The sequence below is a fragment of the Leopardus geoffroyi genome, chromosome B4, assembly GCF_018350155.1.
Source record: "Leopardus geoffroyi isolate Oge1 chromosome B4, O.geoffroyi_Oge1_pat1.0, whole genome shotgun sequence".
Lineage (NCBI taxonomy): Eukaryota > Metazoa > Chordata > Mammalia > Carnivora > Felidae > Leopardus > Leopardus geoffroyi.
In genome coordinates, this window is record NC_059341.1 from 85,578,687 (window position 1) to 85,594,451 (window position 15,765).

Genomic DNA, 15,765 nt, shown 5'->3' on the forward strand with positions numbered 1-15,765 from the left:
AGTTTGATTTATTAGCAGTGAGGGCATTTCCTTCTGAAACGTGTGATGTATTTTTAGAATGAAATACTGAAACTAGACTACACTTTAATTTCTAAATGGTCATCTACTCAGTATATTTGTCTCTAAATTATCCAGAGTGAGAATACCGAATATAATGTTAAAGCATGAGGTCTATTTCGGGGGCAGGGCCGTCAAGCTTAGCCTGCTTACAAAAGTTGGTTGGTTACTCTCTTTGACGATTCTTTTTATGTTTAATGCTTTCTCTTTAAGGCAGTCCTTTTCAACCTTGGTTGCACACTGGAATCACCCGGAGAGTTTTAAAAATTACCGAAGCCTGGATCTTACCCCCAGAGGTTCTAATATAATTGGTCTAGGGTGTGGCCTGGACATTGGGATTTTTAAAAGCTCCCCAGTGTCTATAATGTGCAGCCAAGGTTGAAAACCACTGTGTTGCAGGAGCCTGTTCACAGATCATTCCACTGCTATTAACGAGACAGTTCTCTGCAGCCACTTAAGCTATCAGAGCCTCCTGGAGTTGTCGGTATTATTCTCACAAACCACAGCTGTTGAGAGTCACCCACGATGTCTTCTGTGCCACAATGACGCCTTTGTGTGGAGATTGTTCAATGATTACACTGTGCATTCCTTCAGTAACAATCTAACCTGCCCTGTCAGGCAGGAGTCTGCACTAGGTGACTGTGAAGGCTCTTTCCAATTCAGAAATTCTACCACTCCAGCTCTCGATGGAAAGACAGCCACATCCTTGCTTCTAAACTCCTTTGGCCATGTTGTGGATTTTGGGCAACAGATGCCAAGGGTTAGGAGGAGCTGAGGAAACAATATCTAAAAGAACATTTTACTTACAGGTGTTGTAGTTGGGACAGTTTAAACATCTTGGGGGGGATAGCCGGGATTCGGTTCCTGTTCAGCTTCAACACCAGGAGCGTGTTGGCCAAGCTGTCAAAATACCCAGGTTCCATCGAAGTGACCCGGTTGCTGTTGATATACCTGTTAAAAGTTTGAAGATGAGCTGCTCTTTCCGGTTCTTTGGAAAGTTAAAGCACAAACATTCTCTGTGTTATAATGTCCAGAGAACCTAACTATCATCTGTAACAATGGACACTTTAAAAATTAAGTATTCAGGTCCTTGTGGACCAACGCTAAACTAGGGTTCACACGTACTGCTCAGGAAAGAGTGACTGGAATATCTGAAGGTTATACAAGTTTGTTAGAGATGCTTATCCAATTTTTATAAAATTCACTTATTAATGAAACAAGCAGTGGTTTAATTTTTTCAAAGGAGCCCTTTTAACTCCACCTATTTTTTTCTAACACTCAAAGGAGGTCTAATTTTTTTTGTTTACATTTTTTTAAAATGTTTATTTCTTTGAGAGCGAGAACAAAGAAATGTTTATTTCTTTCAGAGCTCGTGTGGGGGCACATGAGTGGGGGAGGGGCAGAGAGAGCGGGAGACAGAATCCAAAGTAGACTCCAGGCTCCGAGCTGTCAGCACAGACCCTGCCGCAGGGCTCGAACTCACGAGCTGTGAGAGCATGACCTGAGCTGAAGTCAGACACCCAACCGACTGAGCCACCCAGGTGCCCCGGATGTCTAAATTTTTTGTAATCCAAAAGTACAACAACAAAATAAAGATTGTGGTTATTTGGGCTTACAGCAAATTACACATCAATAAAAGTTAAATGGCTGATACACCAGCAATTAAAAAAAAAGGCAGATTTTATTATATCCTAAAGTTGATTTTTTGTTATTATTACAATGATATTTTCATCATAGGTGAATATTTTTGTTAAAGAAGAACTGACTTACAGATATTTGAGTTGTAGGGGTGGAAGGGGAATTTTAAGCTCTGAAATATTATTGCTGCTCAGGTCCAAAGTTTCGAGAGATTGAAACTGTTTCAGATGTTCAGGTAATACTTCAACAATCCTGTTTCCAGCTCTGGAATTTAAGGATAACACAGATGACAAGGTTAATAGTACAACAATCTGAAAGGCCATTCCTAATTTGTTCTTCAGGATTATGGAAAATTGATTGCTCTAAACTGTACTTTTAAAAGTTAAACAGCAACTCTTAAGTCACTTCAATTTTGCCTTAAACAGTAAATCATAATATTAGAATGTATGAAAAACATTCCTATGTAAATCTGAATGTGTTTACCAGTTGTGGTTACCTAGGTGCTATGCACTTAAACTGATTTTTCTTTATGTTATTTTATTACCAGTCCTTCTTCCTTATCATTTTATTATATGTTATGTAAAATGACTAGCACCGAGTTGGCATTCTAGGCACTGGTGTGTTAGTTCCCTATTCTTTTTCTTGATTCCTAATCTATTTCTAATTCTTCTCCTGGAGAGTACCCACACTATAGGTACCAATAACCTTAAAATAATCATCAGGTTGGGGTTATTTTTTAAAGCCATGCTAGAGAGCTCTCTTTTTCTTTAAGAGACAGCAAGTTTCAATGTATTGCTATACAGTCTTCAAAAGCAGTGGATGTGCTCCAGGGCTTTGAATATTATAGAAGTATTACATAAAAAGCACACCAGTCTAAAGAATTCCTAGAGAACTAGATTAATAAGGTTTGACATTAACAGCCTTAAACACCTGACCATGATGACCAATATGGTAGGTAGCCATATGTAGCACTTTAAATTAAATTTAAATGTTAAAACTCAGTTCCTTAGTCACAGTAGCCACATTTCAGGTCCTCGACAGCCACATGTGCTTGGTGGCTGTCAAATGGGTCAGTGCACATACAGAATATTTCATCACTGAAAGTTCCACTGGTGAGCCCTACACTAGATCACAAATGAAAAACAAAACAAAACAAGAGGCCAAGTCAATCTCTTAAAAGGTCATTAACACAACAGCTTTCAAGGGGAAAGTCAGCATTAAATGACAATCTTGCTAGAGAACAGGAATCAAACTGATGTGCGAGCCATCTTATTTGTCATATTAGATCAGGAAGTGTGGACTTCTTAAACCATCATTTGGCGGGGGAAAACAACATGTCAAGGTTGGAAGCGTAGGAAGGCCAGGATGAAAACAGAGTCCACCTGCAAAAAAAGTCTCTTTACAATCCAAGGAACAGGGAAACAATCTGAAGGCTCTGGGCAGAACTCAGAAACAGGATGAAAACAGAGTCCACCTGCAAAAAAAGTCTCCTTACAATCCAAGGAACAGGGAAACAATCTGAAGGCTCTGGGCAGAACTCTGTGAATGTCACAGGCTGACGTTTTTATACATAGTCTACGGTTAAGCCTCATTTAATGAGAAAACTTAGGAAATACAGCTCATATGTGTATCTTTCTACCAATAACTTATTTCTATAGTGCTTTCAGTTTATTCAGCTCTTTTGCATTATTATAACTCACAGGCCTCTCACCATCTCAGAAGGTCCCTGAGTTAGGAGCACCTCGTATGTATTTTCACAAGATCCTACACTGTGTTCTGACATTGCACTTTTACACTGCTGATCTTCTCTGCCAAACTGTAGCGAAAGTAGGGATAGGTCTCTACCCCTGTCTTGGATTGTATATGAAATCTAATAATGTTGAGAACATCTCACATGTCAAGCCGAGGCTAAGCATTTTTCATATGTCGTGCCATTTAATCCTAACAGCATTTCTCTAGTGTAGATATTATAGGTAACTGCAAAATTAAGAAACTAGAGCTTTTAACCTGACAAAGCCATATTGGTCCCAAAGCAAGGCTTATTTCATAAAACACAGTGTCAGATTTATTTTGGCAATTCAATTCTTACATGGAGATGCACGTCCAGAAAGGGCCACTACTTCCCACTCTTGCAGACATGTTTAACTTCTGGTTTCAAACTAATGTGGGAATCAACACCGGCTCACAGAGCCATCACCATGCCAACAGTAAGGATGCCCTGGAAACAGGGTCTCCCCAGTCCTGCTTGTACCCCAGGAAGATAACCCAGGGGTTTGCATGTATTTGCCATACACCAGAGCTTCTAGAAGACCAACTTCCTGAATAGGCGCCAATGTCGGGTGCTGATTTCCCTGCCAGAAAGGACAGTAAGGGGAGAAAACAGGTTGGATGCTTTCTATTTAAACGACAAACTAGGGGCGCCTGGGTGGCTCAGTCGGCTGGGAGTCCGACTTCGGCTCAGGTCATGATCTCACAGTTAGTGAGTTCGAGCCTGCACTGGGCTCTGTGCTGACAGCTCGGAGTGTGGAGCCAGCTTGGGATTCTGTGTCTCCCTCTCTCTCTGCCCCTCCCCCACTCACGTTCTGTCTCTCTCTTTCTCTCTCTCTCAAGAATAAACAGTAAGAAAATTTAAAAATAAATAAAAATAAAAATAAACAAACTAACAAAACTTGTCAAAATACTGTTAAAACCCTCCATATGTTACTTTTAAGGACTGCACGGATTCATGTCTTGATCCAAGTCATCTGGGAATCTATGTTTCGAAATAATCCTATACAAGGTAACAGGCATAGGTGATGTGTATCTTAAGAACTGAATTTGTCTGAGATAATAGTAAGGTTAAAAAAAAAAATAAAGGATTAACAGTCCTATTTACAAGTAACAAATATCAAGCCCCTTAGACTCCCATAAAGTCTTACAGACTTTGTTTAGAGTCAAGTCAGCCATGACCTCTGATTTTGACCATTTCCCACATCTGGATTTGCCAGTGTTTAAACTCCTTGATCTAGTTGTGAGGTATAGGGTAATGCAACAGAGACAATTAGTCAATTTCTAGGTCCCGGAGATGGATTTAGTCCAAGAGAAAAGCCACAGGGCCTTAGGGTCAGGGTGTGTGGGTTAAACAAAACCACACTTTAGGGGACAAAAATGTTCTCTTAAACACATAACCCAAATGTTTGCATTACCAGGATGTCCTCCCACAAACAGTAGAGTAACCCTGAAATGCCCCTCCGTCTCCACCGCCCTCCCTGTCCCTAGTCGCTACCTCCCATCAAACTCTGCATCTGGTTTTGGCCCCCAGGCTGTCTGACGCTGGTACAGCTACACTTAACGTTTAACAACACAAAGAAAACGCTCAGCTATAGATTTTTGCAATAAACGGAACAACCTGGTTTTTTGTGGGAAGGAGAGGGAGGCCTACAGGTGTCTATCACGTTGGTCAAATAAGGCTACAGGTTAGATAACAGGCCATACAATCTTTGGTTTATATGTTCGTTTGTTTATTAAGTAATTATGAACAAGGTATTAAAACTGCCAATTACTTGAGTGACGAATAAAATTTTCCTTGCAGTTAAAGTATGCTCCAGCCAAAGCCAGCAATTTCCTGAACTGCACACTTCCTAAATTGCAGTGTGAAAGTGCTCAGTTACAGACGGAGTGTGCACAGTGCCCTCTTTGTCAGCCCTGCTTCCTCGCACAAAAATCCCTTACAACTGCCAGGATAATAGTCCCTGTATCACAGAATTTTAACTCTGTTCTAATGGAACTGAATTAAATCCAAATACCAGTTTCGTATTAGCTCTCAGACTAACTGACAAATAACCACCTGATATGTACCAGTTTAAACAAAACAAACTTGCTTTATATCATGCAAGAGTTTTTAAAAAAGGAGACAGCTCCATTAAAAACTAGATTGAAAAACCTTTCTAATCACCTAAAACCCTCAAAATAAACATAATTCTAATAGAGTTGGTCACAAACAGGCGCTTCTAAAAGACAAAGATTCAATTCAACTCCAGCTTTAATTTTTCTCCAAATATGGATAAATGCCAAAATTGATGAACACACTGAAAGCACTGCAGTTAATATTTTTGGCAGGATATGTGCAATGCTTTAACGAAAACAAAACAGTGTGAATGCCTTTTTCCACGACTTGATGTGGAAATGCCATCTCTGCATTGTTCAAAATTGACAACATGTATGTCGTGTAAGTACTAGAAGGCATTTTAACCTTGTGCAAATCCACCTAAAAAGGACCGTGAACATTTTGGTCATCTGTCTGTTGACAGTACAAGGTGTTCCATGGTCAAATCAGTGCTGAGGTCAAGTATAATTAGTCCCTTGTGGACACACACAGATCTGGGGGCTTGGGCTGTCGGAACGCAGATGGTTCCCTGAGGCTTCCAAGAAGCCACAGGAAAAACAGGAGTCACAGGTATAGCCTTGGCTTCTCAGGACCAACCATGCTGTTTCACTTTGTTGCTAATTTCCCACTTCCGGCCCACTTTACCCAATACCTTTAGAACGCTGAGGCAAATAAAGCTTACCATTTGCTTATGGGATATTTGCTCTGTGAGTGCTGAAGATGTAACAAGGAACAAGATGGTTATGGTCCCTGACCTCACGGAGCTTACGTTCTGGTGGGGCAAAGACGCAGGCAGATGAAACCAGTCACCAGAGTGATAACTGCTGTGATAAGACTGCAGTGGGAGAAGAACGACCAGCTCTTTACTTTTTAGGAGTAAAAGGGGCGGGGGGGGGGGGGGCAATGGTCAGCAGAACTTCCCAGAGCAAGGAGACAGGGCTAGCGCTCCAAGCAGAACCAAGTATGAGTAAGGCAGGGCTTCCCTTGGAAGAAATGAAAGAAAGAAAGCCTTGATGGCTGGAGTAGGGAGTTCCTGGGTCAAGACTGGGGAGAGATGAATCCAAAAGTGAGGTAGCTGGGAGAAGAGGAGTGCAGGCCAAGTGGGACCCTGTAAACCACTGCAGGCACTGGACCTTTGTCTCAATCAGCTGGGGTGGGGGGGAGGGCAGAGGACTTCGAACGTGGGGTGGCAGTATCAGGTGTGCATTCTAGAAAGGCTGCTCTCGCAGCGGTGGGTAGAAACACTTGTGAGGGCAGGTAAGACCAGGTGCAGGAGCACCAGCGGGTGCAGAGGACCAATGGTGGTGTGTCGGGATAACAATGACCTCTGCCTAGCGATCAACTTTGGGGGTGAAGCACCATTCTTCATCTGGTTCCCCAGGACACAGGCTGTGCTTTCCTCCTCCCCTGACATACAGGCTCAGGTTTCCAGTTCTGCAGCCTCTGGACACTGGAACCCAATTCAGCACCACTCGCCACTACCACTCGTGTGTTGTGCCGCTGACATGGAAGGCCTTGTAAAGCATGGGACACAGACTAGGATTGCGTCTCGATCAGGTCTGAGAAGCTACTGAGCAGAACAGCCCTGTACTGGCATTTTAATGTCTGTAACCGCTTGGAAAATGGACAAATGTGTCATTCCCATCTATAAGAATGTCTCAATTTGTTCCAATACTCTCAACACCTGCACTGAATGTAAACCCAGACTAAATTATTAACAGTAAAATATAACTTCCGAGGCTAGTGACATGATCACTTGGTACGATGATTTACCTTCTGACTCACTACTATCTCCACAAAGTGTAAAAGTCTCAAAAGAATTTCATGGACTCTTAAGTGGATATAAATGGTATCTGTTTATTTCCAGAGTCTGAGAGTGGAACATTCTTTGTGAGGAACCAGAGTATCAGTTTTTTTCCACACTGGAATTCCTGAACTAATTAAACTGTAGCGTCTTGATGAATAAGAAATATCTGTCAATAGTTTCAACTGTCTCCTACATACTGCACAAGGTAACAGGTAGCTTAAAGTTTCTCAACTGTGATGTGTAAAGACGTGCAATCTTGGCTATTCAGAGAACGTTATATGCATGTGGCATTTACCTTTTAGAGAAGGTGTGAGCAGTAAAGTTTACTCTGAACCGTATATGTTGCAATGCCCCCTTTTCTTAGAATGCATTACTCTAACCATATCACTTATGTCCAATTCAGTGACAGCAGCTAACAAATTGCCGAATCTGTGGTCTTTCTATACAACCACAGGACAAGCGTATTAACTGTATTGATGGGGACCAATACAGTGGGGGTCAGCCTGGCCCAAGGAAATACTGATTTCTATATATAATTTAAAAACAACCAGTTTAGCACCCATTTATGAAAGAATTACAAGTTGTTAAAGAAAACGTTACATTTTGCAAATACATTAAAGGTCACTTACACTTCCAATGATGACCTTCTCTCCCCAAGAAAATGCTTCCTTGAAAACTACCTTGGCTGAAATAACTAACATCCCATAATATTAGGCTTCTTTTAACAGAGAGACTTGGCAAACAGAGAGCCTCTCCCAAGCAGATAAAAATAAACTGTCTCTGCTCATCTTTTTTTCTAAAAAGATAATTAAGAAGTTTCATTAAAAGAACACATGTTCAGACTGGTCCGCTGGTACTGTGGCATCAAAGAATAAAGCCAATTGAAGAAACTTTTGCAAGGAGAAAGATTCTTGATTAAGAACTAATGATACTAAGCAGCAAATGAACTACTGTAAGGAGCAAAGAGTTCTTTCAGCTAAAAGCCAGGTCAACATAAAATATAATTGTCTTTTGGATCAAAACATGAATGAAGATGGCCATATTTTAATATAGAGGTTCTACAATAATCAGGGCCTTCTTCATGTGCCAATATAATACATGTTATTTGCCAATATAAATACATGTATTTATAATACATGTTAAAAATGAAAAAAAGAAATAGGGGTCAAAAACCCATTTTCACTACATATGAAACCATCTGTTTTGATCCCCAAGTGTGAATTCAACTTAAGAATCTTTTTTGTTTATTTTGAGAGAGACAGAGACAGCGTGAGTGGGGGAGGGGCAGAGAGAGGGGGGGGGGGGGAGAGAGAATCCCAAGCAGGCTCCACACTGCAAGAACAGAGCCCGATGCAGGGCTCGAACTCAAAAACCGTGAGACCATGACCTGACCTGAAACCAAGAGACAGACGCTTAACCAATTGAGCGACCTGGGTGACTGATGTGTGAATTCCATTTAGTCCTTTATGTAAAGGGAGATTTCAGGGTGAACCCGCTAATGTTAAATGTCAAAGATACTGAATAATTATCTGAATCTCAAACAATTTAATTACGTACAAAAAAATTTAATTTCTAAAATTTAACAATTTTCTCTACCTCTCTTGTGAGGCAGAGGCTTTCCATAAGAGAGTTTCATATGCCAGACCACTGTTAGAGTTCAGCTGTGAGTTTGAGTTTCCCCTTACCTTGGGACTTACTTGTGAGTAGAGAGGCTAACTCATCTTTGGTTCCCCAGAACTTAGGATTAAATGAATGGGTTTGAGACCTAGACTGACCAGTGCTTCACCTAGAAATTCTAGATCAAGCTTCAGATTGGCTGGTAAGGATTTATCTCAACTATGGTTCAAGACGCATATGTACATCAGAAAATACTATGACCATTACAGCTACCAGCCAAAAAAAGTAAAACTGCCATTCCATATGCTAACCGACCTGTTAAAAGTAGAATCTCCTTGACACAGTAATTGAAATCACAGTTCCCTAGCAAGATTTTGATTCTCTTCATGGCTGTTTTGATTTACTACACTTTGTGGACCTTGATTTTCTCACCTGTTAATCAAGAGGACATTGAATGGAACGATTTCATCCAAGTCTAAGAGGCTGCGATTCTGGATTTGGATGATGAACTCTGCAGAAGATCAGATTTGCCACGAAGGCTTCACAGAACCATTATTAGAAAATGAAGCCTTACAGAATCCGGCCTCGCTCTGGAGGGATTTCACCTCCTTCCTCTGCGGGGGAGTCTCACTGCCTGGCTGCCCAGTCTTCATCCTCGGTTTACTTGTTCATTTTCCTGGGGCATATCCTCCACCAGCTTTCCAAGAAGCCATGCACAGAAGTGCTTCCCTCAGCCCCCATGTTTGGAGATGACTTAACAGGATTGATAGTTTAGGTGTACACAGAATTTAGAAGTCATTCTCCCTTGGGATTTTGAAGACATTGTTTTACTCTATATCCACAGCACTCACGCAAGTACTCAGAGGAGCTGGAGGCCATTCTGATTCTCTATCCCAGGGTTTCTCAAACTTTGGCAGGCATCAGAACTGGGGGTGGGGGTGGGGGCATGGCTTCTCTTCCAGCAGGTCTAGGTGGGACCTGAAAATCTGCATTTCTACCAAGTTCCCAGGTGATTCTGATGCTGCTGGCAGCACACTAGAAGAGCCACTGTCAACCCTTACAGGTGACCTGTTCTGTGTTTTCTCCCCTCCTCTCAGAGCTTCTTTACTCCTAGCATACTGAAACTGCACAGTGATGTCTCTAGCATAGATCTTTTTTTAATTGCTGGCGCTCAGTAGGGCCTTTCAACCTAGAAATGTGTGTTTCTCAGTTCTGGGAAATGTTTTTGTATCTCTGATAATTTCATCCCTTCTATGTCCACAGATGTCTCTGTGGAATTCCGATTAGACACGTTTTAGATTTCGGTCTGATATTCCTATTTTCTCATTTTTTCCTCTCCCATTTTCCATCCTTTGTCTTTTGGTTCTTCCTTTTGAGAGAGTTTTCAGCTTTCTTCCAATACTTCTGTTGCCTTTTTAAAGTGTCTGTTATCTTTTTAATTTCTAAGACTTCCTCCTTATTGTCCCAATATTCTTTATTGTCATGTACTAATTATTTACCATTCTTTACTTATTTTGTGGATGTAACACCTCTTTTCTTTCCACACATATTAGGTTGTTTTGAGATTCCCTTTTCCTTCCACTGTCTCTGGCTCTCTTTTTCCATTTATTTCAGTCAAACACTGATTTTATTATTAGAAACTTCTACAAAAGTCTGGCAACCACTGGGCTATCCATTTATATTTAAGAAAAAACACTCAAAAGCTTACTGAGGGTGGGGCACCTGAGTGGCTCAATCGGTTAAGCGAAGGACTCTTGATTTCAGTTCAGGTCATGATCTCATGATTTGTGAGATTGAGCCCCACACTGGGCTACGTGCTGACAGTGTGCACAGCCTGCTTCTGATTTTCTTTCTCCTTCCCTCTCTCTCTCTGCTTGCTCTCCCTCAAAACAAACAAACAAAAAACCAAACCAAAACAATACAACAAAAACAACTTACTGAGGGCTGTGTGTGGAACAGACTTGTTGCCTGGTGAGTCCCAGCCACAGGTGGCAGGCAGAGTGGCGACCTATTTCATGATGGGATCTCTTACATGTCTTACTGCTCCGATCCTCCAACCTCCAGTCTGGTAAGTCTAAGCATGATTGCTAGCCTCTGGAAGGGCTAACAGGTACATAAGCTGAGGTGAGGCAGTGTCCTCCTCAGTGTTCAGATTAGATTTAATTGCCCTGATGTTGCCCTGAATCCCCACTCCTTCTCTGCCCAGTAGGTCTTGCCTCCTAAATTCTAGAGACTCACTGTTTCAACTCTCCAGAGGGTAACTTCCGGTCTTCTGTCCATGTCAATCACTGGGCTTTGAGTTTGGAGGAGGAATCTGGAGGTCTCACTCCTTCTTATAAAAGAGTTTTAGCCTTTCCCCCATTTTCAGTCCTCCTCTGCACCCGAACCCTTATAGTCTTTGAATTTCTGAACTCAGAATGGTTCTGCAGAAAAGAAGTCTGCTGCTTTTGGACTCCACTCCATTTTCTCTAAGTCAGTTACAATTTGTCCATTTGCATGCAAAATTTTTATGACATCTCTCATGTGGACGGTCTCCTTTCCTGTTTTATCTTTGTTCCTATCTGTGTGCATTTTCTTTTTAGACCTTTATTTCCCTTTTAAGGTGCAGGGTGAAATGAATTCATTTAGTCCACCATGCTTGATAGGAAGTCTTCAACAGAACTCTAATGAAGAAAAATGGATTTTCTCTAAAAACCCCAAAATAAATCACAAAACCTTCCCTCAAAAAAGCTACTGTAATTTTTTGCTGGAAAAAAATCATCCAACTTAGACTTGTATATTTTAATGAAAAGTTAGCCTATATAAAGGATTTTCATTTAAGATGATGCTACAAAGCAGAAAACACATTATTTTGAACCTCAAATTAACAAACAGTTCTCACACCGAAAATTAATTCTGTACAAAAACATCAGGCTAACTTAATGTTATTTTATTTACTGATATGGTTCACAGACGAATGGACTAAGAACATCTCAGACACCAAATATCTTGATTTAACCAAGTATTTAAACTGTCCTTGTGGGGCATCTGATTGGCTCGGTCGGCAGAGCATGTGACTCTTGATATTGGGGTCATGAGTTTGAGCCCCATGTTCAGTCTAGAGTTTACTTAAATAATTTAAAAATAAACAAACTGTCCTTGTGAATAAGACACAGAAAATGTGGTGATGATGATCTTACAGGCAACTGAGCTCACATCCCTTAACTTTTATTCACAGACTGACATGAACCTTTAAAGGAAGCTGCTAGATACAAAATCAATGTACCTAAATCTGGTGGATTTCTATACACTAATAATGAAGGAGCAGAAAGAGAAATTCAGAGAACAATCCCATTTACAAATGCACCAAAAATAATAAAATAGCTAGGAATAAACTTAACCAAAGAGGTGAAAGAGCTATACTCTGAAAACAATAGAACACTGATGAAAGCAACTAGAGACAACTCAAAGAAATGTAAAAACATTCCATGCTCATGGACTGGAAAAACAAACATTGTTAATATATCTATACTACTGAAAGCAATCCATAGGTTTAATACAAACCCTATCAAAACACCAACAGCATGTTTCATAGAACTAGAACAAACAATCCTAAAATTTGTATGGAACCCCAAACTGCCAAAGCAATCTTAAAAAAGAAAAACAAAACTGGGGGATCACAAGCCCAGAATTCAAAATATACTACAAAGCTGTAGTAATAAAAACAATATAGTACTGGCCGCAAAAAACACACAAAGATCAAAGAAAAGAAAGCCCAGAAATAAAATCCCAATTATATGGTCAACTGATCTTTAACAAGTATATACAATGGGAAAAAGACAGTCTCTTCAACAAATGTGTTGGGAAAACTGGACAGCTACATGCAAAACAAGGAAACTGGACCACATTCTAACACCATACAAAACGTAAGTTAAAAATGTAATAAAGACCTAAATGTGACGTCTGAAACCATAAAAATTCTAGAAGAGAGCACAGGAAGTTATTTCTCTGACACTGCCTGTAACAACACCTTCTAGATATGCCTTCTGAGGCATGGGAAGCAATAGCAAAAATAAACTTATTGGATCTACATCAAAGTAAAAACCTTCTACACAGGGAAGGAAACAATCGACAAAACTAAAAGACAACCTACCAAATGGGAGAAGATATTTGCGAATGACATATCTCATAAAAGGTTAGTATCTAAAATACATTAACAACTTCTACAGTTCAACGCCTAAAACCTAAATAATCCAATTAAAAATGGGCAGAAGGCATGAACAGACATTTCTTGAAGGAGACATCCAGATGGCCAGCACACATGAAAAGATGCCCAACATCACTCATTATCAGAGAAATGCAAATCAAAACCACAAGGGAGATATCACCTCACACCTGGCTAAAAGCAAAAACATGAGAAACGAAAAGTGTTGGCGAGGATGTGGAGAAAAAGAAACCCTCTTATACTGTTGGTGGGAATGCAAACCGGTGCAGTTACTCTGGAAAACTGTATGGAAATTCTCAAAAAGTTAAAAATAGAACTACCCTATGATCTAATAATTAATTGTGCTACTGAACGTTTACCCAAAGAATATGAAAACACCCCTATGTTTATTGCAGTAGTATTTACAATAGCCAAATTAAGGAAGCAGTTCAGGGTCCATTGATAGATGAATGGATAAAAAGAGCTGACACACATATACACATAATGGAATATTACCCCGCTATAAATAAGAATGAAATATTGCCATTTGCAATGAATGACATGGATGGAGCTAGAGAGTGTAATGCTAAGCAATATAAGCCAATCAGAGAAAGAAAAATACCTCATGATTTCACTCATATGTAGTATTTAAGAAGTAAAACAAATAGGGGAAAAAAGAGAGACAAACCAAAAAACAGACTCTTTAAAGTACAAATTGATGGTCACCAGAGGGGAGATGGGTGGGGGGTTGGGTGAAATAGGTCACAGGAATTATGAGTACAGCTAACTTGATGAGAACTGCGGAATACATGGAACTGCTGAATCACTGTATTATACACCTGAAGCTAATATAACACTGTACTTAACTACAATGGAATAAAAATTAACAATGAAAAAGGGAAGCTGCCAGTGGCTGCAATTGGGTCTGTGGCCCTTGTGCTCTCAACATTCGTATGAGCATGGACAGAGGTAGGAATGATCAAATGCGAATGTCCTAGAATTAAACGTATACCTCATCTATTAGATGAATCATGATCCCACAACTCTCAATGTACTAAAATGATGGTCTAGAAGCAATTAGAGAAATTAAGTTGGGATAAGTGTTTTGAATTTTTAATTAATCATTTTTAAAAGGCCTATGTGAAAGAAATTCTCATGAAAATGACAATAGACCTGGGGAGCTTGGATGACCACAACTCAATATGAGCCAAAAATACAACACAGTCCTTAAAAAGTCAACACATTTTTAAGCTTCATTAATGTCCAGTAATCTGGTCAATGGGCATGATCCCACCGTATTTTGTGTTGGACTTACCTCAAATATCTTGTCTGGGCACATTTCACACTGTCATGGTTAATGACGTATGAATAGGGCAACTTTAAGAATCTAGACCTGTACTGTCCTGGACAACAGCCACCGGCCATGTGTAGCTATTTAATTTTAAATTAAATAAAATTAAAAATGGAACTTTTCAGTATACTAGCCACATTTCAAGTGTTCAATATGCATGTGTCTAGTAGCTACCACAGGGGACAGCACAGATACTGAGCATTTCCATCAATGCAGAAAGGGCCACTGGATACCACTGGTCTAGACTCCATGTCATATAGGAAAGGATAATTGGAATTTGAGCCAGTAAAAGAGAAGGCTTTAAGAAAACCTTATGTTTTATGACCTGTAGGTATTATTATGCAGAAAATAGAACAAAATTGTTTTTCCCAATACAGAGAACTAAGGCTATAGGTAAAGGCAGGGGAAGAGCTCAGCTTAACAAACAAAACATCCTAGTAACTATGACTATTCACAGTGGAATGGCTTGTCACCAAGAAGTGAGGCTTTGTCCCTGGAAGTGCTCAAAGGGAGGCTGGATAACCTCTTTTTCCAGAGATCTCTCCATAGAGAGAAATGTGTCTTCCCATTCTAAGTTACTAGGATTGCACGCAGATAGTCAAAACCAAGAAAAAATGGGTTGTGACCAGTTATACAATCTACCGAACTGTTTTTAATTCCCCTCATCCTTTAGTGGACACTTAAATGGGGATGATGGTGAGGAACTGAAAGCAAAAAAGACAGGAGGAGGAGAAAAAAAGAAGGATTTATACAATTGACTACTTTCCTGTTCTGCAAACATCTATTCATCTTTAAAGAGTACTGCCTCTATTCCTAGGCCAGTACCTTGTTCAGGATTACATGGCAATTAGTGACTAACTTCAAAAAGCGTCTTTTTTTTTTTCTAAAAAAAAATGTTCGTTTTGATTCTATTCCAATGTTTGTTTTGGAATAAAAACATTTAAAATCACTCATGCACAGTAAAACTGACCGTCCAAGAATATACACCATGTTTATCCTGTGTTGTAGGGTACCTGCAGCATGAACGTTACCTCGATATTTCATTTTGCCTTCAATCTCATTCTAGAGACTGGTCTATCTACTGGCTAAAGCTTCACAGGGAGGAAGGGAGACTCTCAGGCAGGTGATTTTACATTTATAATTGCCTCTCCTTTCATGTTTCGAATTTAGTACTTATGCAACTTTCAGCCAAGGGAAGAAGCAGTGGTACAGGTTAGAGGCCTGTTTCACTGTTTTGGTCTCTCTAT

The 15,765-nt window shown here is 40.1% G+C and overlaps 1 protein-coding gene across 3 annotated transcripts in view; it reads right to left on the reverse strand.

The window, feature by feature from the left end:
• LRIG3 (leucine rich repeats and immunoglobulin like domains 3) overlaps positions 1–15,765 on the reverse strand; it is a 53,131-nt gene that overhangs the window by 20,545 nt on the left and 16,821 nt on the right. For 2 of the 3 annotated variants that reach the window (XM_045467161.1, XM_045467162.1), the window contains exons 4-5: positions 1,828–1,959; positions 865–1,008 (exon numbers count right to left, since the gene is read on the reverse strand). In XM_045467161.1, the coding sequence (XP_045323117.1) occupies positions 865–1,008; positions 1,828–1,959 (276 nt within the window). Of the gene's footprint in view, positions 1–864; positions 1,009–1,827; positions 1,960–9,416; positions 10,375–15,765 lie in introns of those variants that run through there. The other variant, XM_045467163.1, reaches the window with a different exon arrangement.